At 45.7% G+C, this 24,126-nt stretch overlaps 4 protein-coding genes across 5 annotated transcripts; 2 read left to right on the top strand and 2 right to left on the bottom strand.

Moving 5' to 3' along the window:
* The first annotated feature begins 1,188 nt into the window (after nucleotides 1-1,188).
* On the top strand, nucleotides 1,189-11,599 carry top3b (DNA topoisomerase III beta). Its single transcript, XM_080466937.1, has 18 exons — nucleotides 1,189-1,454; nucleotides 4,699-4,830; nucleotides 4,922-5,028; nucleotides 5,109-5,183; nucleotides 5,553-5,749; nucleotides 6,419-6,575; nucleotides 6,766-6,879; nucleotides 7,004-7,094; nucleotides 7,411-7,565; nucleotides 7,640-7,745; nucleotides 7,839-7,985; nucleotides 8,112-8,285; nucleotides 8,364-8,492; nucleotides 8,582-8,731; nucleotides 8,810-8,910; nucleotides 10,060-10,261; nucleotides 10,337-10,524; nucleotides 11,206-11,599. The coding sequence occupies exons 1-18, from the start codon at nucleotides 1,385-1,387 to the stop codon at nucleotides 11,485-11,487; spliced, it is 2,577 nt and encodes an 858-aa protein (XP_080323063.1). The 5' UTR covers nucleotides 1,189-1,384; the 3' UTR covers nucleotides 11,488-11,599.
* Nucleotides 2,338-3,505, bottom strand: LOC308112389 (uncharacterized protein; the record flags this gene model as incomplete). Its single annotated transcript, XM_080467880.1, has 3 exons — nucleotides 2,338-2,566; nucleotides 2,725-2,900; nucleotides 3,491-3,505. 3 exons carry the CDS (start codon nucleotides 3,503-3,505, stop codon nucleotides 2,338-2,340), a joined length of 420 nt encoding a protein of 139 aa, XP_080324006.1.
* Nucleotides 11,600-12,240: 641 nt separating the features above from the next.
* Nucleotides 12,241-19,625, top strand: ppm1f (protein phosphatase, Mg2+/Mn2+ dependent, 1F). Of its 2 annotated transcripts, none has more exons than XM_080466944.1 (8): nucleotides 12,241-12,488; nucleotides 14,158-14,363; nucleotides 15,407-15,528; nucleotides 16,010-16,206; nucleotides 16,519-16,707; nucleotides 16,972-17,115; nucleotides 17,189-17,282; nucleotides 17,827-19,625. In XM_080466944.1, exons 2-8 carry the CDS (start codon nucleotides 14,188-14,190, stop codon nucleotides 18,189-18,191), a joined length of 1,287 nt encoding a protein of 428 aa, XP_080323070.1. In that variant the 5' UTR covers nucleotides 12,241-12,488; nucleotides 14,158-14,187; the 3' UTR covers nucleotides 18,192-19,625. The 2 variants fall into 2 exon arrangements, with proteins under 2 accessions (XP_080323070.1, XP_080323071.1); XM_080466945.1 differs by having other exon boundaries at nucleotides 12,393-12,509.
* An 800-nt stretch (nucleotides 19,626-20,425) lies between these two features.
* sdf2l1 (stromal cell-derived factor 2-like 1) lies at nucleotides 20,426-23,704 on the bottom strand. The gene is made up of 3 exons (XM_080466952.1): nucleotides 23,417-23,704; nucleotides 21,715-21,911; nucleotides 20,426-21,104 (listed from the first exon to the last, which is right to left on the bottom strand). The coding sequence occupies exons 1-3, from the start codon at nucleotides 23,613-23,615 to the stop codon at nucleotides 20,823-20,825; spliced, it is 678 nt and encodes a 225-aa protein (XP_080323078.1). The 5' UTR covers nucleotides 23,616-23,704; the 3' UTR covers nucleotides 20,426-20,822.
* Between the last annotated feature and the right edge of the window lie 422 nt (nucleotides 23,705-24,126).

The raw sequence follows: 24,126 nt of genomic DNA on the forward strand, positions 1-24,126 counted from the left end.
ACGCACACACACGCACACACCAGCGTCACCAATGAAGCTCACATGTGTTTGGGCTGCGGGAGGAAACCGGAGTACCAGGAGGAAACCCACTCACACAAAGGAAACATGCAAACTCCAGAGAATGGACCCGGCCAGTGCTTGAACCCAGAACCGTCTCGCTCTGAGAGGAGAGTGCCAACCACTTTTTTTTCTTTTTTTTTAAGATTTTATTGAATCCAGATAAATTTAATTTAAAAAAAAGACATTTCATGTTTCTAAATCCTTCTCCTCTTCCTCTGTTTACCCCCTCTTTCTCCTCTTGCTCCTCCTCCTTCTCCTCCTCATATATCCTCCTCTTGCTCCTGATAGTAACAAAGATTATTAAGTTATGTCTGCTCCTCCTCTCAATGTGACCCCCCCTCACACATGTCAGATGTGTCGGAGTTCCTCCAGGATGATGATGAGGATGATGTTGATAATGATGAGGGTGATGGTGACGGTTCCTGCTCCCTACCACACACAATGATGTCTTTTATGTAAATCTTCCGCCACCTGCTGGTCAAAAAAGAAATAACAATAGCTCATGATCCTATGTGTCTGTGTCTATGTGTCTGTGGTTGTCTGTCTGTGTGTGTGTGTGTGTGTGTGTGTGTGTGTGTGTGTGTGTGTGTGTGTGTGTGTGTGTGTGTGTGTGTGTGTGTGTGTGTGTGTGTGTTACTTTAGAGAACTGAACAAAACTTTAAACATGTTATTTTCTTACCATGAAAAAAATATTCTTCTAATATGAAGACAGTGACAAACAACATTAGTGTCCCTGCCGGTTTGTGTTTTTGAAAATGACACGGATAAACTGAAACTTTAATTGTTTGTTTTTATTCCAATCAAAGTTTTTACTCTCATGTTTTACATTTTGAATATTGTTTGAATCAATGTTTTTCTCATCAATTGTCTCAAACAACAGCATTGAAATATAACAATAAAAAATATAAATGTATACAGTCATAAGTGTGTGTCCATTGTTGTTTTTTATAGTAATACTATAGTAATATTATCAGCAGAAGGAGTCATAAACCAGAAATTATAAAAAAAAAGTGGGAAACGACGTAGATCGATGGAACCAGAAGATGGCGGTAATGCAACTTCACTGCCGTTAAAAGTAAACGAAGAAGAACGAAGTCGTAAACCGGATGTGACGCCGGACGTGACACCGGATGTGAATCGTGTTTGTAAACTGTCATGGCAGCTCTGCAGTACGTTCCTCAGCAATGAGAAGAAAAACTGTTTTTTCAAATAAAAAAAAAAGTCGTTTTCAACCTGTACGGGCCGTCACTGAACGAGTGACTCCTTAAACACCCGAGAGAAACAGATTGAGTTTAATCCCAAAGGTTCTGGATCTTCATTCATCATGAGGACAGTTCTGATGGTAGCAGAAAAACCTTCTCTGGCTCAGTCCATCGCCAAAATCCTCTCTAAAGGTCAGTCCATCTCCAAAATCCTTCTTGAATGTATTTAAAATCCTCTTTAAATGCCACTGCTCGGTATCAGCACTGGTTCTCATTCTAAAACCCTGCTAGTTTGCTTAATCTGCCTCATAACTAGTCTCCACGTTGAATTCAGTACTGACAGGTATTATTATGTGGGAGTTACACATGAATAGAATATTCAATGCATTGATTTCTAAACTTTATTAAGCATACTTTATTATTATTATTAATAATAATAATAATAATAATAAAAATAATAATAGTAGTAGTAGTAGTATGAAGCTTTTACTGTCCTGTCTCTCAGGAATTGGGGGTCAAGGGTCATGCTCAGGGTCCCACTGTGGGACCTTCCAACTCCTCGATCCAAATCAGCTTTTGTCCCTGTAGGCCATCCATCCATCTTCTATAGCCTGTACCGAGCCCGGAATCTGTCATTGATTTGCTCAGGTTAAATGCAGATGTTTTCCCATTTTCAGGGATGTAAGTGAAAGTGTTTTTCTGAATCCTTGAACTAGTTCAGACTTAACCTGAAGTTTTTTTTGTTGTTGTCTCATTGATTGACTTTTTTTTTTTTACTGTCGTAAGAATTATGAACATTGTTTGGACTCTCTCTGAGAATGCCCAGCGTATATGATGAGTGTGAGTCCAGTGATTTCTGGCTTGATCTGGTCTATGTGAAAGAAGATACTTCAAACGGGTGTATTTTGTACTCCCACCAATGTGACTGGTGACACACAGAGACACAGGAGTGAAGTGATTTCATGTAAAATGTTTTAATTTACTCTGATGAGATGCTTTCAAGTGGCCTGGAAAACAACATTGCTGGGTGAAGATGGGCGGTCTGGGGGGCGGCCACCGTCCGTACCGGTCCCGCTCAGCTGTGCCGGGAGATGGCGCATATACATGCCACCGTGATGAGCTCGAACTCCAGGGAGTAGCTGGCGGTGGGGAAGCAGGCGGCGTTCTTCTTCAGGACGGGCATCCTCAGGGACACGGGGATGGTCTCCAGGCCGAAGGAGTTGTCCAGACCCCGGCAGGAGTGGCCCGAGTGGCAGCTGGCCTCGTGGATGACCTGAGGCACCCGGTTCAGGTCGATGTTCTCCCTGTTCAGACGGCAGAGGTCATGTGGGGGTAGAAACAGAAGTACAGATGCTTGCATAGATGGAAAAGTGTAAAGACAAATACGTCCCTGAATAGACTGGAGAATGGATGGATGGCTGGATGGACACATGAGTTTGGAGACGTTGATGGGGACACTCACACGTAGCTCCAGGTGGCGATGCTGCGCTCGTTGATGCGGCTGGGCAGGTTGACCAGCTGGCTGTAGTAGTCCTGCAGGTTGTAGGTGCAGAAGGACTCGTCCACACACTGGCTGCTGAGCGGCATGGCCAGGCAGCGGTGGAGGGCCAGCACGCACAGCATGAAGACACGCAGCAGCTGCAGGGCGGCACACGGTGTTAGCCATGGGGCTTGTGGCTCTTTATGGAGCCGTTCAGAACACTGGCTCGTTATTAGATTCATTTAATTTTGACAAGTCAATCAGGAGGAACCCGTCGTTATCGACCGTATACATCCGAGTAATCTATTCTTTATTGGTGGGATTTATTCTGAAATATTGATTATAATTTCATTTTCATTGTAAACATTCCACAGGGTGTTTCCATATCCCGATGCTTTGACAGTCGGATCGCTATTTTGAATTTTCCCTCACCTCAGAAACTTTGCGACCCTGTAAAAACTTTGCAGGCTACAGGAAACTTCCATGCATTGCGGTGTACCTCGTCCCCAGAAAAGTGCATACAAATTCTGCGACATTTCCTTTGACTCTGTCTACTTTTATGTTTTGTTTTTCCCCCCAACTGATTCTGATCATTCACTTAGAAGTTCCATTCAAACGACATCAAGGCTGCTCATGTTCTCCAAAGCAAAATGGTATTTTACTGCAGAAACACTGAAGTTTGCAGATGAAGAGACATCTGAGAGACTCATCACTGCTCTTCACTGAAATTGAATCAAATTCTACTCACCTGCATCTGTTCCATTGTTGAAGGTTCTGGTGGTTTGCGTTGAGCCGGTTTGTTTGGTGGTCTTCAGCTTGGAGTCAGTCAGTGACCTGCACAGGGACCTGCCTCGTATTTATACGGCCCCGGTCCCGTTAGGACCTCCACGGACGCCCTCATCCACCTCCGTTCTGGTGACTGGGTGGAGGTGGAGGGGGAGAACAGGGGGGGGGCTCAATGGGCACGGATCGGTCTCCATCATTAAGTGTCCGTGTTCCTGCGATTAGCATTTAGCCTTGGCAGAGTTGTTTCATTCAGAGCGGACGTCATCAAGCAGCAGCAGCGACGACAAAACCGGATTCTGGAGCTCCGATTAGCATGTCTGACTCACCGGCGAGGACAGGGCGGAGGTCGCTCCGCTCGCCGACTTCCTCTGTGTATTCACATTCAAATTCACAAGTTTCAGATGAATCGGTGTTGATTCATAAAATCTTTGCTCCGCCAACGTAAAGTAGGAAAAATAGCAACTTCAGCTAAAAGTGTGTGTTGAAAGTTTTTTGGGCCCGATGTTGTATAGTTGAGGGTTTGGATCTTCTGCTGCTCTCAGGCATAAATAACCACGTAAGAAAGTTGGAAAAAAAGGACCAAAAAATCTTGATCAAGTCTTCCAGTTTTCCCAGGAACTCTGAATTTGTCAATACTTAAAAGTTCTGAAAGTCTCCCCCCTTCAGGTCGGAGTTCCGATCATTACAACTCCAAAGGTTCTGAGTCAAGATTTAATTTGCAACTCGGTGACTATTTTCATGAACGTGATCTTGAACCAGGATTTGAAGCTCCTCCCACTTTATTCCATTTGAATGATTTTGTACCTACAGACAACGGCCTTCCTGAAGGAATCTTCTTGTTTTTTGCTGCGAGAAATGTCGTGGTCAACCGGAACGCTACAAACATCTTTTTCCGAAGAACTTTTGTCTTTCCGGGTTTAGAACATTGAAAGAACCATATGAATCCATTTCTCTCAGAGCAAAATGGGAACGACAGAACTGGAGAGTTGGAGCATTTTAGCTGACGTCTACATTAGAAGACGAGAAAAATATAAGAACTTCTCTGTGTGTGTGTGTGTGTGTGTGTGTGTGTGTGTGTGTGTGTGTGTGTGTGTGTGTGTGTGTGTGTGTGTGTGTGTGTGTGTGTGTGTGTGTGTGTGTGTGTGTGTGTGTGTGTGTGTGTGTGTTTAGGAAGCTGCACGAGTCGTAAAGGCCTGAACGGAGCATGCTCGGTCCACGAGTACTCGGGAAGCTTCCAGGGACAGAGCGCTCGCTTCAGGATGACGTCGGTGTGCGGACACGTGATGAGCCTGGACTTCATCGGTGGGTGTGGACCGCATCGAGTCCTCCTGGAGTCCTCCTGGATTCCTCCTGGGATCCTCCTGGGATCTGACATCTCTGCTCTGCTTTTCAGGGAAGTACAACAACTGGGACAAGGTGGATCCTGCAGAGCTCTTCAGCAAAGCTCCCACTGAGAAGAAGGAGGCTAATCCCAAACTCAACATGGTCAAGTTCCTGCAGGTGACCCCTCACCTTCTCCTCCTCCTCCTCCTCCTCCCCTCCACAGGCCTCTTCATCACGGAACTCTTTGTGTTCCTCAGGTGGAGGGCAGAGGCTGTGACTACGTGGTGCTGTGGTTGGATTGCGACAAAGAAGGCGAGAACATCTGTTTCGAGGTAATTCTGGTGAACATCTGGAGACTCTCTTATCGATAGACGAGCCGTAGTCCTGGAAACTCTTCACACCAGAAAAGACGAGTTCAGACACAAACCTGGAAGTTTGAAAATTTTCATCCTCGAATCAAAGTAAATCCTTCTCAGTCCAGAAGAATCAGTCAAACTTTATTCACACAAGAGGAGAAAATACAATTAGACAATTAAAACCCCTGGACTTTCCCGTCTTCATCCTACAAGGTGTTGCCGTGATGAGAACGTCTGATAAATATGGACCTTTACAGAACAATAATAGAAGCTTCAAATCTATTTAAAGACCAAGTTTGCTGCTGAACCGTGAGTCCTGCAGGTTCTGATCGTCTCCCCCGGTAGGTTCTGGATGCCATCCAGCCCGTGATGAACAAGGAAACCGGGAGGGAACAGACCGTCTATCGAGCCAAGTTCAGCTCCATCACCGACACCGACATCTGGAACGCCATGAACCGCCTCGGGGAGCCCAACCAGAATGAAGCGCTGTCCGTGGACGCTCGCCAGGAGCTGGACCTGCGGATCGGCTGCGCGTTCACCCGGTACATTAATCCAGCTGTAATCTGACCGGGGAAGACTTAGAGAAACACATGAGGGCGAGTTACACACACAGTACATCATCATACAAACTTCACAGAATCGAACCGGGGATAATCTGGCTGTGAGGTGACAATGCGAGCCACTACACTGCTGTGTGGCTCCATGTGGAACTACACAATCATCACATTGTGGTGGATTACGAACCCGTCATTGACTTCCTGTCTGGAGAAAATACGGAGGATAGAGTACAACACTGCCCCTAGTGGTCAAAAACCTTTTTTTCCTCTTTTTCACTACCATTTGTTCATTTTCCCTTTTTGTTTTTTGTTTTGAATAATTTTTTTCTCCTTTTTTCATTTGTTCGTTTCTCTCTCTGTTTTTGTTATTCCTCTTTTTTGTTTTCTTTATCTCTGTTCTCTGTTTTTATTTTTTTCCTCTCTGTGTTCTTTTTTCTGTCCTTTTCTTTTGTTTGATTTTCTTTTGTTTTTGAGCCGAGTTTGCTGTTTGAATAAAAACAATTGGCAGATGAGCCGTTCTTTTTTATGAATCAGTCATAACTGTGGTGCTTGTGTCACACACACTGGATGGATGGATGGATGGATGGATGGATGGATGGATGGATGGATGCATGAATGATGGATCTAAATCTGTGTTTGGCTGGTTCCTTTCAGGTTTCAGACAAAGTATTTTCAGGGTAAATATGGAAACCTGGACTCGTCCCTGATCTCCTTCGGACCATGTCAGACTCCGACGCTCGGCTTCTGCGTGGAACGCCACGACAAGATCCAGTCCTTCAAACCCGAGACGTACTGGATCCTGCAGGCCAAGGTGAGCTCCAGATGCTGGTTCAGGGTTCAGGTCGAGGGTCCAGATTCAAAGTCCAGGACTAGGTTTAGATTCCAAGTTGACGTTCTGGTTCCAGATTTCAGGTTCAGGTCCCAGATTCCAGGTTCAGGTCCAGGTTCTCCTGTGAATCGTCCTTGTGAGCCGTGGTGGACTAGACTCTGTGTTGTTTCAGGTGTTCAGAGGGAAGGACAGTCCTCTTACTCTGGACTGGAACAGGGTCCGGGTCTTTGACCGTGACGTCGGTCAGATGTTCGTCAACCTGACCAAGACGTCCCGTGAGGCACAGGTACGATCCCTCCTCTTCCTCCTCCTCCTCCTCCTCCTCCTCCTCCTCCTCCTCCTCCTCCTCCCCCTCCTTCTCCTCCTTCTCCTCCTCCCTAAGGAATCAAAGGTCCTTCATGTCCTCTCAGGTGGAGTCTGTGAGTAAGAAGGAGAAAGCCAAGCAGCGACCGCAGGCCTTGAACACCGTGGAGATGTTAAGAGTGGCCAGTTCTGCTTTAGGTATCTACATTTATCCATCTATGTCATAGTCATTCATCAGCTCTCATCTCCACATTGTTAGTGACACTAATGCGTCCTGCATGTGGAAATGCACAACCCCATTCAGATAAACCAGAAAACCTTTGAAAGAGTTAAAGTTTTTTCATGTTTGGTTTCAAGTATGGAACAGAAAGTAGTTTTGATGCGTGTAGATGTTAAACCGAAGTGGGCCCGGGGTGGAGCCTTGGGGAACTCCACATGTACACAACTGAACAACCGCTCGGTGGAACACTGCAGCCCGCTGGGGGTCCGGCTCTGATGTTCTGTGATGTTCCAGGTATGGGTCCCCAGCACACCATGCAGATAGCAGAGCGTCTGTACACTCAGGGCTACATCAGCTACCCCCGTACCGAGACCACACACTACCCCGAGAACTTCGACCTGAAGGGGACGCTGAAGCAGCAGAGCAACAACCCCTTCTGGGCCGAAGAGGTGAGGAGCAGCCAGATGATTTTGTGGTGTTCAGCAACCAGGTTTGTGATGGGATCTTTGAACCTCTGTGTCAGGTGAAAGCTCTACTGTCCGATGGAATAAACCGACCCAGGAAAGGAGCCGATGCTGGAGACCACCCCCCCATCACGCCTATGCGTGCGGCCTCAGAGGCAGAGCTGGGTCAGTCCTCCACAGTAGCCGGCGGTCCTTGTTTTGAAGCTCTCCCCGAAGCTTCCCCTCACCCTTTGACCTTCTTCCTGTGTGCTGTGACAGGAAGCGACGGCTGGAGACTGTACGACTACATCACGCGGCATTTCATTGCCACCGTCAGCCAAGACTGCAAGTACCTCCAGACCACCATCGACTTCCTCATCGGTACCGAGGGCTTCTCCTGCAGTGGAAAGACCCTCATTTCAGCAGGTGAGGTTCATGCAGAGGAATTCTAAACCCTCTGTTTGACTCCCTGATGGAGTTTGAGTGAGTTAGATAACATTTTAAAAGTACAAGGACATATTAAGAACTATATTACAAGTGTATTTTTCCCAGGGTACACTACGGTGATGCCGTGGCAAGGCATCCCTCTGGAGGAGGCCCTGCCGGTCTGTGAACGTGGAGACTCCTTCACCGTGGACGAGATCAAGCTGGTGGAGAAGCAGACGTGCCCCCCGGACTACCTGACGGAGGCCGAGCTCATCACCCTCATGGAGAAGCACGGCGTTGGTAAACCTGCTAACTTAGCTTTCCCGCGGCACTGTGCAGCACAGCGGGCTGAACAGCGTGTTGTCCTCCGTCCTCCAGGAACCGACGCCAGCATCCCCGTACACATCAACAACATCTGCCAGAGGAACTACGTGACGGTGGAGAACGGACGCAAGCTGAAGCCCACCAACCTGGGCATCGTGCTGGTGCACGGATACTACAAGATAGGTGAGTCTACGTTCAGAGAACCTCACACGGAGGAACGTGCAGATGTTGGAATGAGACGGTCATCATGTGCTCACGTGTGCATGAGGCAGATGCTGAGCTGGTGCTGCCCACCATCCGCAGTGCTGTGGAGAAGCAGCTCAACCTGATCGCGCAGGGCAAGGCCAACTTCCAGCAGGTCCTGCAGCACACGCTCGACATCTTCAAGAGGAAGTTCCACTACTTCGTGGACTCCATCACAGGTGCACCTCCACCTCCAACCTTCCAAACAGCTGGAAGCAGCTTCAGCGAGGCTAACATTGGCTAACATCGTGTTCCAGGCATGGACGAGCTGATGGAGGTCTCCTTCTCCCCCATCGCTGCCTCCGGGAAGCCGCTGTCTCGCTGCGGGAAGTGTCACCGCTTCATGAAGTACATCCAGGTGAGAGGATGCTAATTCACTGCCATCATCCATTTACACATGTTAGCATCACAGTTGCTAACTTACTGATTATCACCCATTCATGCTGCAATTCAATGAATAAAGCATCAATCTGTTTCTGCTTCAATTTCAAATTTTATATGTTCTCAACATTTTTGTGTCTTTGCTAAAGTTGGATTCCCTGCGTAACTGTGATAGTTTGTACTTGTATGTAATGCAGTTATTACTGTTCCAGTTCCTCCTTTTCATATTTGAACATTTTGGACCGCGACAGTTTATTACAGAGAAGCTTCTTTGTTATCGTCATCATGTGTTGTTGGGCACCGCTCTCTCTGGTAAAGGCCTGTTTAGTGGCACTTGTTGTTCTTGCTCACCATCATTCGACCTTCAGCGTTCTTCCGACCCTCGCTCATTAGCATCTCCACCTGATGGCCGAAGCACTTTGGAGCTCATGAATGAATCATGATGCTTCGCTCGTCTCCCGCTCGTCAGCACAAACGTGCGTCGTTGTGATTCCACGTGACTACTGAGTTGAAGAAAAAAACATGTGAACTTGTACAACCTCCATGTGATGAAGTCATCGCAGGCGCGTCTTCAGAGGAGGAAGCCTGAGGAAAAAACATGCAAACTCACGCAAACAAGTCGGAGGTCAATTGTTTATAGGTTGTGGATCAGTCAGTGTTTATTGGTCTGAAACAGTGTTTACGGGTTGTGGACGGTGTTTACGGGTTGTAGATGGTGTTTAATGGTAGGGGATGGTGCTTGGGCGATGTTTACGGGTCGTGGGCGGTGTTTAATGGTAGTGGATGGTGTTTACAGGTAGTGGATGGTGCGTGGACGATGGTTAAGGGTAGTGGACGGTGTTTACTGGTCGTAGATGGTGTTTAATGATCGTGGATGGTGTTTACGGGTACTGGATGGTGCTTGGACGGTGTTTAAGGGTAGTGGACGATGTTTACCGGTCGTGGACGGTGCTTTTGGGTCGTGGACGGTGCTTTTGGGTTGTGAACAGTGTTTAAGGGTTGTGAACGTTGTTTAAGGGCAATGTTAATCAGTCGTGGGCACGACGGCCTTTATGGGTCGTGTGAAGAACAATGTTTACGGGTCATGTGCAGGACAGTGTTTACGCATCATGTTTTGTGTCTGCAGGCCAAACCGAGCCGCCTCCACTGCTCGCACTGTGATGAGACCTACAGCCTCCCTCAGAACGGAGCCATCAAGCTGTACAAGGAGCTCCGCTGTCCGCTCGACGAGTTTGAGCTGGTGCTGTGGACCTCCGGTTCCCGGGGAAAGAGCTACCCCCTCTGCCCCTACTGCTTCAGCAACCCCCCGTTCAGGGACATGAAGAAAGGTAACGCGGTACATTGTACGTCATGCATCATCACGTCGTCACAGCGCTGACCTGTGGCGTGCTCTCACTTGGTAGGGATGGGATGCAACGAGTGCACGCACCCTTCCTGTCAGCACTCTCTGAACTCTCTGGGCATCGGACAGTGTGTGGAGTGTGAGAGCGGGGTCCTGGTGCTGGACCCCACCTCAGGACCAAAATGGAAGATGGCCTGTAACAAATGTAACGTGGTGGTGCATTTCTTTGAACACGCACACAGAGTGCAGGTAAGACTGTCAAAATTCTTTATTTTTCGATTTTTCATTGACTTAAGATCTGAAAAGTCAAATTTTAACTTGGTGGACTTTTGAAGCATCCACTTTTACCTGAAACATTTTGAAATTCACAAACAGTAAAATAATAATAATGAAATAACACTGTTATGTGACATTTCTTTTTGGTAAAAATTAGAAAATGGGAAAATATGTGAATAAGTTCACTGAAGTGTAAGGCAAGAAGAGTTTACTCAATTTTCCAGACGATCAGTGACAGTTTTGTTGGCTAAAACGATAGATCTAGAGCTATAGATAGATGGATGAAGAGATAGATCTAGAGCTATAGATGGATGAAGCTGGATCTAGAGTTATAGATCGATGGATGTAGAGCTACTTGTCAAGGAATAGATCTAGATACATCTGGCGCTTTAGATACATCGATGTACATAGATCGATAGATACTCAAATGAAGATAAATATAGAATAAATCAACTGAACACACATTAACATCCATTCAAGGGTTGGTAGAAGAAAGGAGGATAAATAAGCTATTAAACAGTTAAAAATACTGAAGGTGTTAAACACATTAAAAGCTGAATACTGTGTGTGTGTGTGTGTGTGTGTGTGTGTGTGTGTGTGTGTGTGTGTGTGTGTGTGTGTGTGTGTGTGTGTGTGTACGCGCCCTTCCTTCAGGTGGCGTCGGAGAGCTGCGACGCCTGCGACGCCTCCCTGGTGGCGGTGGACTTCAACAAGACTCGCACCCCCCTTCCGGCTGGGGAGACGCAGCACACCGGCTGCGTCTTCTGCGACCCGGTCTTCCAGGACCTGGTGGAGCTCAAACACGCCACCATGAGGCACGCCATGTACAGGGGCGGAGGTGCCAGGCGAGGAGGGCGGGGCCGAGGGAGGGGCCGGCGGGGAAACCCCAAAAAACCCAAAGACAAGATGGCCGCTTTGGCGGCTTACTTCGTGTAGTCTTAAATTCACAATTCTGCTCGTTCCTTGTTTGATCATTCTGTAGTAAAACGTTGGAAACAAACTGTGTCCGTTTGTTTTAAATCTTCAAAAATAAATTCTAAATCAGAGGAAAGTCTGTGTCCACTGAGAAAGCTACGGAGATGAACTGAAACTGTCTTCTGAAGAGAAGAAGTCACTAAGAAACATCACCTGAAGAGAAATAAAAGACTCTGATCCGACTCTTTAGTGAGACGAGCCATAAGAACCAACTCTACGAGCCATGAGTATGTAGGTATTATTGTAGCAAAAGTCGTGTGTAAAAAAAAAAAAATCTGCCAATTGTGAAGCTGCTCCATGACTATTTGTATTTTCAACACTTGAAGCTGAAAACGTAGACTTTTTAACTACAAATATCTATATGTATTGACAACACTTTGTACGCCTTGACAAACCTTATTACATTAACAAAGTGTAACACAGATTAGCAGATTTTTTTTTTTTAACACTTTTGATAACCAAATTACAGACAAAATTTGAGAGGACGTTTGCTGATTCCAGTCCACTTTCACAAATTATTTTACTCTAATATTACAATGACAACTCTCAGTTTGGACACACAGATTGAAATACGGACAGAAACACACTGACAAATAGTTTTGCTGCAATATTTCCCCCATACAACAGAATCGATTCATTTTAGTGAGTCGAGTCATAGGAACCGTTTCTCCTGGTGCTGGACACCGTGTAAATCAGAACGTGATGACGTAGAGTGCGCAGGCGCAGTAGCGTCCAGGGCTCGCCGTCCGCAGATCTCCAAACACATGGAGCGGACACGCAGCAACCACGAGTAACGCAAGCGTGTGCGTGTCTTTGTGTGCGTGGCTTGCGTGCTTGCCCGTGTATGTGCGCGAGCGTGTGTTTGTGTGTGTGTGTGTGTGTCTTTGTGCGCCCACAGGGCGTGTTTCCTCCTCCACTCTCCGGTCTGCGCTGCTAATCAAAGCTAAAGCTCCGTGTTCTCGGTAAGAACCGCCGCCGTGTCTGTGAGTCCAGAGCCGCTCTGCGCACTTCTTTGTCCCGCTTTGTCCACGTTCCGTGCACCGGAAACCAGCACTTTGTGTTTATTCCACATCCTTTAACACGTCTGGCGATCGGCGGCACGCAGCGCGCGTGCACCGCGAACAGCGCGAGCACGTTAGCATAGTTTATAAAACATCTCGTGCATCCTTTACCTGTCACTTTTTTTGGTTTCAAAATAACACCCGAACATTAAAAGTCGGTTTTCGAACTGAAAACTCAACTAGGACTAATATTACTGTGATAATAGGCACGATATGCTTTTTTTTTTTTAATTTCCTAAATATTTATCACTGTAATATATTGCAATACTATCAGAATGTGAGAGATATAATGCGCATTTATTCCTAAATGATTCGTTATTGCTTGCGATTTTCATGTATAAAATACTAGAGCATGAATGAATGAGGTATAGAAACCAAATGATCTATGATATTATGCTTATTAAGTTTATTTGCAATGTATTGAGCAGGCCAGCTAATCACGATACACCTGAGTATAGCATGTTTTTTCCATCTGACTAAACTTTAACACTAAAACCAGTTTATAATAGTGTTATGCGATACAGTACGTCAAACCTGGACACAACAGGACAGATGTCAAGACAGATGTGCTTCTGATATGTTTGTTATGTATAAAAGCTCAATAATGAGAAATAGTATGTTCCCATCTTGTAAAATTCCGAGTTCCCAGCTGTTTGAGCACAGTGTTATATTTCCTGCTCTCCTCAATGAGAGTTTTTTTGTTTGTTTTTACACATGAACATTCCTGATTTTTGGGATGAATTCATGTTAACTGTTTGTCTCTTACACATATCTGTCAGTATTTCCGTGCTGGATCATTTTCAAAATGTTACCATCTGATTGTGAAACTTTTCTGAAACAAAAAAGAAAGATCGACGCTGGTTCCAGTCGACAGTTGTCATGGAAATCGGATTTTGTCCTGGTCTTCGTTGGCCTGTTCAAATCAGATGTTGAGACGAGTCATAAAAATCAACTCTTTTTAGTGACACAAGCATTGAGACTCTATTCTTGTTAGTAAAAATTTTTTGTTAGTGAGAAGTTGTGACAACTGCCTCTATTTAGTGAGATGTGAAATAAGAATCGATTCTTTTTAGTGAGATGAGGATAATAACTGACTCAATTTAAAACCATGAGACCCAACTCTTTTTAGTGAGAGTAGAAAATAAGACCCGACTCTTTTTAGTGAGATAAGTGACGACACCCGACTTTTTTTAGTCAAACGAACCATAAGAACCGACTGTTTCTATTGAGATGAGCCATGCGAACTGACTCTTTTTGTGAAACGAGCCATAAGAACCGACTCTCCTAATAGATAAAGTCCATAGTTTTTGGGGAGTTGTGTCTTGATCACGAGTGCAGGTTACGTTTCAGGAGAATTTAGTTTTCTCAGTTTACACGGCAGTGGCGGTCAGTGCGTTTCAAACCCGTTACAGTCGTGCAATAATTCAGTGACTCCCAGCTCCACAGTCAAACAAAGAACCGAAACACAACCAAGGTTTTCACTCGTGAACTCTGGGACTCCACATCTCGGTTCCTGATGTGTGACCTTCAGAAACTCTGTTGTAACGTCGGCTGTGTGTCCTCCCTCCAGTGTGTCCGGGTGCAGCCTGCAGTCCTCAGGATGCAGCAGGACGAGGAGGAGGAGGCCCGCAGCTTCCTGCGAAGCTTCCTGGAGGAGTTCCCTGCAGCCCTGGAGGACGGTGGCCCGCTGCCCGTCAGCCCGCTGAGCCGCAGGGTCTCCCAGGACGAGCTGCAGGGGGAGAGCCTGGAGCTGGGCCTCAGACTGCTGGCTGCCAGGTGGGCTTACCAACGGTCTCATCCCAGATAGACGATTCCCAGATAGACGCTTCCCATTTAGACGCCTTATTATAATAAGTGAGTTATATTTGACATTTCAGTGACCGAGAATGAATAGTAATGTATTTTTACACATAAAGACACATTGTTCCTTTGAAAAAGTAGCTCAACATTAGTTTAAAATCGCGGTGGGGGAGGAAAAAAAATAGCAGGTTCCCGATTTCGCACTAAAATAATATGTTTTATAAAGACACATAAAGTAGCTCAACAACGGCCGCTTCCCCGCCCGCAGCACGGTGCTGCGCTGTGAAGCTCCTCTCTGTTATTTCACTTTTATAATTATTATCAGCACATTATTTCCCTATATTTCCAAGCCATAACTCAGATATGGAAGAATGAGAGCGAAACTAGGATTTTTACATCTGTTCATGAAGTTCAGCCTCATCAGTCATGATGGTCGCAAAGAGTTGAAGAGTTGCTGCCTGCTGTTTACTCTTTCCGCCCATCTGAGTGCATTGGTGCTCGTGCGGTTGCATTCCTCACATTCCTGACAGCTCCGCTCTTGTCCTGATAAATCCCTGCAGACTCAAACTCAACCAGAGGTTTTGTGGAGCAGCAGCAGGTTTAGCAGAGTGGAAGCACCACCAGCATTAGTAAAGCCACAACACATTTTGCAACAATGGCTGCATTTAGGTGGTTTGACAAAGCTGCATGCTGAGCAGCAGTGTGTGTGTGTGTGTGTGTGTGTGTGTGTGTGTGTGTGTGTGTGTGTGTGTGTGTGTGTGTGTGTGTGTGTGTGTGTGTGTGTGTGTGTGTGTGTGTGTGTGTGTGTGTGTGTGTGTGTGTGTGTGTTTCCTCTCAGGAAGAGTTCACTTCCTGTCTGCACAAACACAATAGTTGCTCCTGTTTCCTGTTTCCTCACTCATCTGTGGTTTCTCATAGTAACATTAATACTCCTTATTTACTGTAGTAACTTCTTTTAAAAAGTGTAGTTACACTACTTGCAGCAACTAAAAAGTAACTGAAATTCCGTGTTTTTTCAGAGGAGCTCCTGCAGCTGTCGGCGCCCTCTTGTGTCAGGCAGCGTTCACTCAGCTGCTGCAGGACGACCTCTCACCTTTCCACTGCCCGCAGGAGGTCACCGAGGGGGAGGAGCCTGTGGTTTGTGAGTCTCTCTCACACACACACACACACACACACACACACACACACACACACACACACACACACACACACACACACACACACACACATGTATTAGAATAGATTCAGCAGTGTCTCATTTATTGTTTGAACTTTTCTAAAGAGCTGAAATTCACATAAGTCCAGTGAGTCAGGTCATAAATTGGTGTAAATAAATGAATTTCTCATCATTTATTACAGCGTTTAGAAACAAAGAACAACCTAAATGTTTTCAAAAACTACGGTAAGATCTTTTTAAGTCTGTAGATTTACATGAAATCTGAATAAAAATCATAAAAGTGAGCTGCTCAGTTAGATAAATCCAGGTGTCTTTGTTGCCCTCTTGTGGCTGAATACAGAAGCATGTGAGCTTTTTTTTTAAATTATTATTATTTTTGTAATTTCTTTTGGGGCGCTTTAGTCCACAATCTTGTTTAAAAGAAGATTTATGTCTGTCACGCCAGTACTGGAATCGGACCCAGTCCAACGTCTGTTCCTCAACAAGCTGATCGACGTGGTGAAGACGTGGCACCACCGCCTCCCGAAGCTGCCCGCCTCCCCCCTCCCCCGCTGCTCCGTGCACGCCATTAAGAACACGAGGAGGAAGATGGAGGACAGACACGTGATGCTGTCGGAGTTCAACCAGCTGTTTGGGAAGCAGGTAGCAGAAAGTAGTGATGGCAGAATGAAGCTTCATGAAGCCTCATGAAGCACTTTCTTTATTTTCTGACCCCACCAGAGGGCGCAATTGGTTTGAAATAGAGGGTGAAAGACTGGCACTGAGGCTGAAGGCCTTGAAAGAAAATGTGCTTTCAAACATTTGTTGAGCAGACAGTGCCATCCAGTGGCTCCAGAAAATAAAGACAGTGGTTCATGAAGCTTCATTTGGTCATCACTGGCAGAAAGTCCGGGTTGGTAGGAGGAAGCATCCGGAGTGTTCCTGAGAGAACGTCTGTGGCTCTGTGTGCTGTAGGACGGCGTGCCAAGGGCTTTCTACGCCGTGTTCGACGGCCACGGGGGCGTGGACGCCGCCTCGTTCGGAGCCGCTCACCTCCACGTGGCGCTGAGTCGGCAGGAGACGCTGCAGAGCGACCCGGACGCCGCCTTCAGAAACGCCTTCAAGCACACCGACGACCTGTTCCGAGGGAAAGCCAAGAGAGAGGTACAGCTGCGATTAACTGAGGACCCCGAACGCACCACGCGATCTACTGACACACTGAAAGAAAAAGTATTCTCTCCCTCTTCCTCTCCCCCCTCTCTCTCTCCCTCCCCCTCTCCCTCTCCCTCCCTCTCTACCCCCCCCCCCCCCCCTCTCTATCCCTCGCCCTCTCTATCTCTTGCTACTTCCCCCTCTCTCTCTCTCTCTCCCTCCCTCCCTCCCTCCCTCTCTCCCTCTCTCCCTTCCTCTCTGCCCCCCCCTCTGTAGCGTCTCCGTAGTGGCAGTACGGCCATAGCGGTTCTGTTTCAGGGACAGGACTTGACGGTGTCCTGGCTCGGGGACTCCCAGGCTCTGCTGGTCCGAGGCGGTCTGGACGTCGCCCTGATGGAGCCCCACAAACCAGAGCGGGAGGTGAGTGCATGCAGCCGGCGCCCCCCGCTGGTCCGGGCCGGTGTCCTGATTGTCTCTGTGTGTGTCGTTGCAGGACGAGAAGCAGAGGATCGAGGACCTGGGAGGCTGCGTGACCTTCATGGGCTGCTGGAGGGTCAACGGGACGTACGCCGTGTCCAGAGCCATCGGTGAGAAACCTCCCGCTGCCGCCGTGTCCGAGGAGCCACGCCTCCACCTCCCAACACCGTAGACCAGAGCACCGCAACCTTTATCACCTACTTATTTTTTGTGTGTGCGTCATTATTATATATGAACCTTTAGAAGATGTTTTGCGGCTTCAGTTAAATTTGATTTGGTGGTAAAATGTCTCTTTTGGTCATAAAGGTTGCATAACCGCTCTATAAACATTAACGGAACGGGAGAACACGGACATTCTAGTGGAAAGACGAACCCAGTTAGATTATTACAGGTGACTGTCAAAATAAAACTACCAAGTCCCAGGAGAATGTGGACTGGGAGTCATGACACTCTGGAGGAAGCGTTGTTGTTATTGTCCGTCTACTGAGCGTGTGCAGTCGCAACGTTTCCACAGAGTCGGGAGTGTTTTCAAAAAGTGTCAGTCATCCGTTATCATGTAAACGGGGCCTAAAGATTCACATGTGAACATAAAGGGAAGGTGAGATCAGCGAGGCGTTGAGGTGCAGCTCTGATGATGCCTCCTCCCTGCCCCAGGTGACTTTGACCAGAAGCCCTACGTGTCCTCGGAGGCCGACTGCTCCACGCTGCGGCTGCAGGGCGACGAGGACTACCTGCTGCTGGCCTGCGACGGCTTCTTCGACACCGTCAAACCCTGCGAGGTCCCCGACCTGGTTCTGAGGGCGCTGCGGCGGAACCCGGACCCGGATGGAGTCGGTGACGCCCCCGCGGCGGGGCCGCCGGAGGTCAGTGTGGCTCAGCAGCTGGTCGCTCACGCCAAGGCGGCCGGCTCCAGCGACAACATCACCGTGATGCTGGTGTTCCTAAAACCACTGGAGCAACTGCTGGAGTCCCACTGTGCCACCGCGCCGCAGGACTCCCAGGATGCACTGCAGCAGTGAGGGAGGAGGAGGAGGAGGAGGAGGAGGAGGAGGAGGAGGAGACACACCAGTGTGCCAAGCTACTGCCTGACTCAGCATTTCTCTACCTGTCCACAGGTTTTTCTTTAAAGTGTGTGTGTGTGTGTATAATGTCAGTATTTCCTCTTTCAGTATAGTTATTTTGCTTTCTTTAAAACCCCTAACCACTTCTAATTTAAATATTTTTAATGAATGAATTTGTTCTTTATTGTGTGACCTCGTGGAGAAAAGTGTCAGTATTTCTTAAAGCTGCGTGTGTACACACACACACACACACACACACACACACACACACTTCAAACTACTATTTAAAAGAATAAAATGCAACTAAAGAATGATTCTATTTAAACAGGTGAGAAAATCAATTTACCAAAAACTAAAAACTCTTTTAAAATGTTTAGATTTGAAAGTAAGTTTGAGAAACTTTTTGTCTTTTGACTTTTGCTTTGAACCTTTTAATTGTCCTGTTTAAAAAAAAAAACAAAGAAGCTATTTCAGTATTTTCCTTGGAGTTAAATCTCTGTGAGGGGGCGGGGCTTCAGTCTGGGGCCGATGGAAGGGTTGGAAATTGCAAGCCCCGCCTCATCTGTCATGCATCGTCGGGGACACGCCCCCTTTGGGGTTTTAAACCTGGGAATAAAAAGTTAATCTAAAAAAAGAATATAATGTGTCAGACTGATCAAAAAAGTTGGTAGGAACGCAAAGAAAGTAACCTCAACAATTTTCATTACGTTGTGTTTTAATTAACTCCGTCCCAACGAATTAGGACTGGATCAGTGAAGCCAACTAGTTACTTTTGATTAACAGTAAAGTACCTACCTGGTTTAAAGAGTAGTGATTACAGTTACTCACACGGGATCATAACCAATTTGTTTTACTCTAAAAAGGTAAAGATTGGTATTAACCCTTTAAACGCCTCTCGTTTTGATGTATTTAAAAAGAAAAATGGGATAAACGGAAACATTTCAAGACTTTTGTAGACGTCTGTTCAGAAGCATTAAACCAAAAGAGGCAGAGTTCAAGTAGTAATCTTCAGCTACTTGCCAGTACCGAGTACTGATACCAGTACTTATTAAATACCATAAAGCCTAATGCAACTCCGCGCACCCTGTGTCGACGCTACACACTTCTACAGTACCAATAATGGTGTCGGTATCAGTGCATCCCTGGAACAATACAAACAAAAAGACACAAAATTTGCCCATTTAAAAAGTGCAAAATTTGGATGGTTTCAGGAAAAAGATCAAACAAACAGTATTTTCTTCTGCAGCTGCTTTTATTGAAACGTCTAATTCCACTTTAATGACGTGTTTGTGTTTGAATGAGGGTGAAAAGGTCTTAACCTTCACTCTCTGAGGCGTAACGAGTCGTGTGGCTCCCGCGATGCTTTGCAGTTTAATAAACATGTTGACATTGTTTCCATCATTTTTTTTTTTTTTTTATTGCTACGACTTCTCCACTAAAGAGTACACAATTTGTATTGCATTACTGTTTGTAAAGAGTTACATGGTCATGTGTCTGTATTATTGTAATGTTGGTTTTAACTGAAGTTACATCAGTTAATGGGAGGAAAATAAGACCGAGTCTCGTTGTAATGACTCGTGTGTCAGTGCAGTTTTTTTTTTACCGTCGGGACATTTTATTTTCTTAAAGTGCCGTTTAATCCACAGAGGTTAATAAGAGGAGTCAGGTTGTGATCACACGTTTTATTTATTCAAACTCAAAACTTTCACATTCCAAACCCTGTGTGGTAGAATCGCTGTGCTTCTGAACTGGAGACTAAAACCTACAAGAACCAGAAACTTCTCCCTGTTCAATCTGAGCTACACGTGCCTTCAGTTTCATTATTCTGGGATAAAAACAGTTTAGAAATGGAAAAACCTCCACAGTTCGTTTTTCAGAACTGAAGGTTCACAAAAAAAAAGAAGAAAAAACAAAAGCACAGAAGTTTCTAGTCCTTAAATATTAACATTTAAAAAAAAAAAGAAAAAAAGATTCTTTCCACTTTAAATCAACATTCATTGTCTTGAATTTGTCAAACATCTTTTATCATTTTCAAGATTTAATCTTAAATATAATTAATTCCCTCATGCCTGCAGAAAATGTCAAAACTGGGATTATTTCAGTATTTGTCACAGGTCATTTTCTTTTCTTAGAATTAGGACAAGGGGGCGTGTCCTAATCCTGCAGCAAATAGAAACATTGGCTTTTTCTACGCTTGTGTTTTTATTTATTTTTTGGTTGAATGCTTCTATACGAAGATGTTTCATATTTTTACACCACTTTTACTTTTTTTTTTTTTTAATTCAGTCTCTTAATTGTAGTCTTTGTTGATTTGACCTTTTGAAATCCCTTCCTTCTGGTTTTGAACTGAACTATCCGTCTGAATCGGATTGTTGTACGTCTGCAGTCGTCACAACGACAGGAATGACTCAAAGTGCATCACTTTTTTTTTTTCCGACCTGGAAGCTCAAAGACAAGAACTAAAAAAAAAAAATCATGTTTTTATTGGATGCGGCGCTTCATGAGCAGGAGATTTAGCTGCAGAGGGGGATCCTGGTCCTGAGTGGGTGTTTTCGGGGGGGGTGTTCAAAGGTCACGCCCTCAGGACCCTCACAGCTCGTCGTGCCGCTGAAGCAGCTCGGCGCCCGGCCGGATGAAGACGCCCTCCATGGCACGCCACCAGTTGTGCTGGTTGGGGGCACTCATGCCGTGCACCTCACGCTGGCCGCGGATGGGGTGTCCGTACTGCTCGCCCGTCACGCTCAGGAAGACGTCGGTGCCCACGTGCTTGAAGCGCACGTCCTCGTCGCGCTCCCAGTGCACGCCGTCGCACTGCACCGTCCAGACGTCCAGGTCGTCGCCCTCGCCGTGCTCCCCGAAGGCGCTGACCTCCTGGGAGAGGGGGGCGTCAGGATTTAGTCAAAAAAATTATCTACATTACAATAAAAGTAACATGAACTGAACTATAATAAAAAATAACTGGATTTTTGAACATTGACAACAAAATTAAAGGGGATTTTTTTTTTTATCACAATAAAAATAAATACATTTGGAAAAAACTAAATAAAAACATTACAATGGAAAAAATACAATCAAAATGTTTTATAAAATTTTAAATGGTAAAATTGTAGTTTTATTTTAACATTAAGGAAACAAATATTTTAATAAAATGAATGAAAATGTGAAACTGAATCAAAACTAAATCTTTATGCATTTTGCTTAAGTAAATTTTAGTAAATTCACCCCCCCCCCCAAAAAAAAAGAACAGAGATCTTAAAAATAAACCTTTTTTTGTTTTTATGTCCTTTTTTTTTTAGGTTCATTCTTTACGTTTGGATCCGTGTAATCTGGATTATCTCAGAGAGGAAAACTTTAGATTTCATTTAAAAAGATAAAATCTGATCGTTCCGGAGAAGCTTGATTCATTCAAACAAAACTTTGTTTCCGAGAATAAACAAAACGGTGTGTATGTGTGTGTGTGTGTGTGTGTGTGTGTGTGTACCTGGTTGTTGGACAGCGGGGAGCTGAAGTGGTGTGTGTGCAGGTTGCGTCCTGTCTTCATGTGTGTGATCCGGACGGCCTGACCACACTTGACGGCCACGCCGCGCTGACACGGACGTTTCGGCTTCCCGCGGATCTGCCAGTAACTGTTGGCGTCGTCGGCGTTCTCCACGCCGGTAACGGACTGCTGTCCACTGCCTACACACACAAACACACACATTTGTCAAACTGGTCCTCATCACCTGGAGGTCTGGAGGCGGTCCGGTCCGGACTGGTCTCAGACGTTCTGTAGAGCTTCATGAGGTTCAGGTGTTGGAGCAGGAAGACATTGATGACGTGCGAGTGTTTACCTTTAGTAAGATTCGCTTCTAGTTCTCACTCCGTAACCAACTACCCACGACCTCAGTCCTTTCTTTAGCGTTAACAACACTTGATTTTCACATCCAGGTCGCAATCCGAGCTTCAAGAACCAGATCTGTCAAGTCAATTGATGATTGCTTGTGTTGTCCTTGAGGGAAAGTATTAAGTTTCCACGGCAATGTTTTGAAATTGATGTACTGTTCATGTTGGGCCACTAGTTGGTGCTGTATACAGTATATGCAGAGAAAAAAACATTAACATTAGGAGAACACGAACATTCTAGTGGACAGACAGCCAAACTGGATTGTTATCATGGTGGCTGTCGACTATAAAACTACCAAGTCCCAGGAGAACATGGGTTTGGGAGTCATGGCACTCTGAAGACAAACATTGTTGTGATTGTCCATCTACTGAGCATGTGCAGAAGAACTATTTACCACAGCTGTGGTGCACATGAGCATTAGCAGCAATTCGGAAAAGTTGCATTTCCCCTCGTATTTCTAATGTTTGTAGCGTATTGTTCTCTGACTGCATGTGTGTGTGGTTTCATCACAAAAACAAACAGCACCCACGAGTTGCCTGGCATGCTAACGACATTATTTTCAGTTTGTTGTTGAAACGTTTAAACGCAAAACTTTTCTGAAACAATAAGGTGAAACAATGCATTTTCACTTGTAATATTTCACTTCTTTATAACAAATCCTGAGTTCACAAATAAAAGAAATATGCTCTGATGTCAACCGTAATGATGCTGGTAAATATTTAATCTCAGGGTGAAAGTTCTGCCAAACTACATTAACGAAAATGGCGTTTTTGTATTTAACTGCAAGGTGAAAGAAATTACAACCATTAGTGGGCGTTTCAGGTATTAAACATAATTATAATAACTTATCTCAAACATCGGCGATAACGAAACAGGTCAAATAGGATTAGTTTGGTTTAAATGTTGCGTTGAAGCGGCAGTTTTCACTGGTTGTTCTCAATAGACCGTCACAGGAAGTTGCGGATGTGACTGGACATGCGGCATTAAAATACAGATTGTCGGGCACAAATAATATATTAGACTCTCCTTTTAGACGCCGAATGGAGAATGAGAACTCGTTAAGTCTCACCGTGGATGTTGAATTCGCTCTAAGATAAGAAATTAACAAATAAGAGCGAAACGCTTTAAAATGTCAGTTTTTACAAGGGAGTTTGCCCCGCGAGAGTTTGTAAGGGAGCAGGTGGGAAGTGGAGGGACATCCGTGGGGTTTGGGGGCGATGCTGCGGCTCTAAAGTGTCCAGGTGTTGGATCAGACAGCCGGACAATGGGTGTAAAGTGTTCGGGAGTTTGAAGGACTCACCTGAGCCGTATTTGACATCGTGTGAGTGTAGGCGGACGTTGTGACGGGTGTTTAGCAGTTTAACCAGCGAGCCGCACGTCACGTAGCTGAGCTCCGTCTCCCGGGCTTCACAGCCGGCCGCGAGAAGGAGGAGGAGGAGGAGAAGCAGAGGGAGCAGCCGGAGCACCGACCCCCGGACGGAACACATCGTCTCCATCATCTCCGGCGCTATATCAACTCATTACAGCACGGAGGAGACGCGACCAGCCGCTCATACACACGCGTCCAAACGCTGGGCCGCTCTGGACCAATCAGAGCCTGACAAGTCCGAAACGCGGAGCCAACGGCGGCTCCTAATTGGTCAGAATATGATTACGTAAAAATCTGATTCGTTTCCCTTCTCTTCTATTATGTTGTATTCTAATTCATCGGGCATTTTACTCTTTCCACGTTTTATTAGATGCGACTCTCGAGGAGACCTGATGGAATTAGGAATCAAATAGAAAATATGTGCATATGTTAAAAACATACAATACAATGCACTGTGAGCGCACTTGAACGCACCGTGACTTGACCTGAACGCATCATCAGCGTGCCTGAATGCTAATGTTAACGTACCTGTACGTACTGTGCGTGCACCAGGACGCACCGTAAACAAACCGGTATGCAATAATATTGGACCAATATTATCTTGTTCCATTTAGTGTTTTTTTTAATATATTTTGTAACCA

This window comes from Lipophrys pholis (genome assembly GCF_963383615.2).
Source record: "Lipophrys pholis genome assembly, chromosome: 7".
In the NCBI taxonomy this organism is placed as follows: domain Eukaryota; kingdom Metazoa; phylum Chordata; class Actinopteri; order Blenniiformes; family Blenniidae; genus Lipophrys; species Lipophrys pholis.

Coding starts and splice junctions, on each gene's coding strand:
- top3b (XM_080466937.1), top strand. CDS start 1,385: ATGAGGACAGTTCTGATGGTAGCAGAAAAACCTTCTCTGGCTCAGTCC. Junction 5,750..6,418: donor ATCGGCTGCGCGTTCACCCG/GTACATTAATCC, acceptor GGTTCCTTTCAG/GTTTCAGACAAAGTATTTTC. Junction 7,746..7,838: donor GGCCTCAGAGGCAGAGCTGG/GTCAGTCCTCCA, acceptor GTGCTGTGACAG/GAAGCGACGGCTGGAGACTG.
- ppm1f (XM_080466944.1), top strand. CDS start 14,188: ATGCAGCAGGACGAGGAGGAGGAGGCCCGCAGCTTCCTGCGAAGCTTC. Junction 14,364..15,406: donor CTCAGACTGCTGGCTGCCAG/GTGGGCTTACCA, acceptor GTGTTTTTTCAG/AGGAGCTCCTGCAGCTGTCG. Junction 16,207..16,518: donor ACCAGCTGTTTGGGAAGCAG/GTAGCAGAAAGT, acceptor TGTGTGCTGTAG/GACGGCGTGCCAAGGGCTTT.
- sdf2l1 (XM_080466952.1), bottom strand. CDS start 23,615: ATGATGGAGACGATGTGTTCCGTCCGGGGGTCGGTGCTCCGGCTGCTC. Junction 21,912..23,416: donor CGATGTCAAATACGGCTCAG/GTGAGTCCTTCA, acceptor TTGTGTGTGTAG/GCAGTGGACAGCAGTCCGTT. Junction 21,105..21,714: donor CCCCGCTGTCCAACAACCAG/GTACACACACAC, acceptor CCCCTCTCCCAG/GAGGTCAGCGCCTTCGGGGA.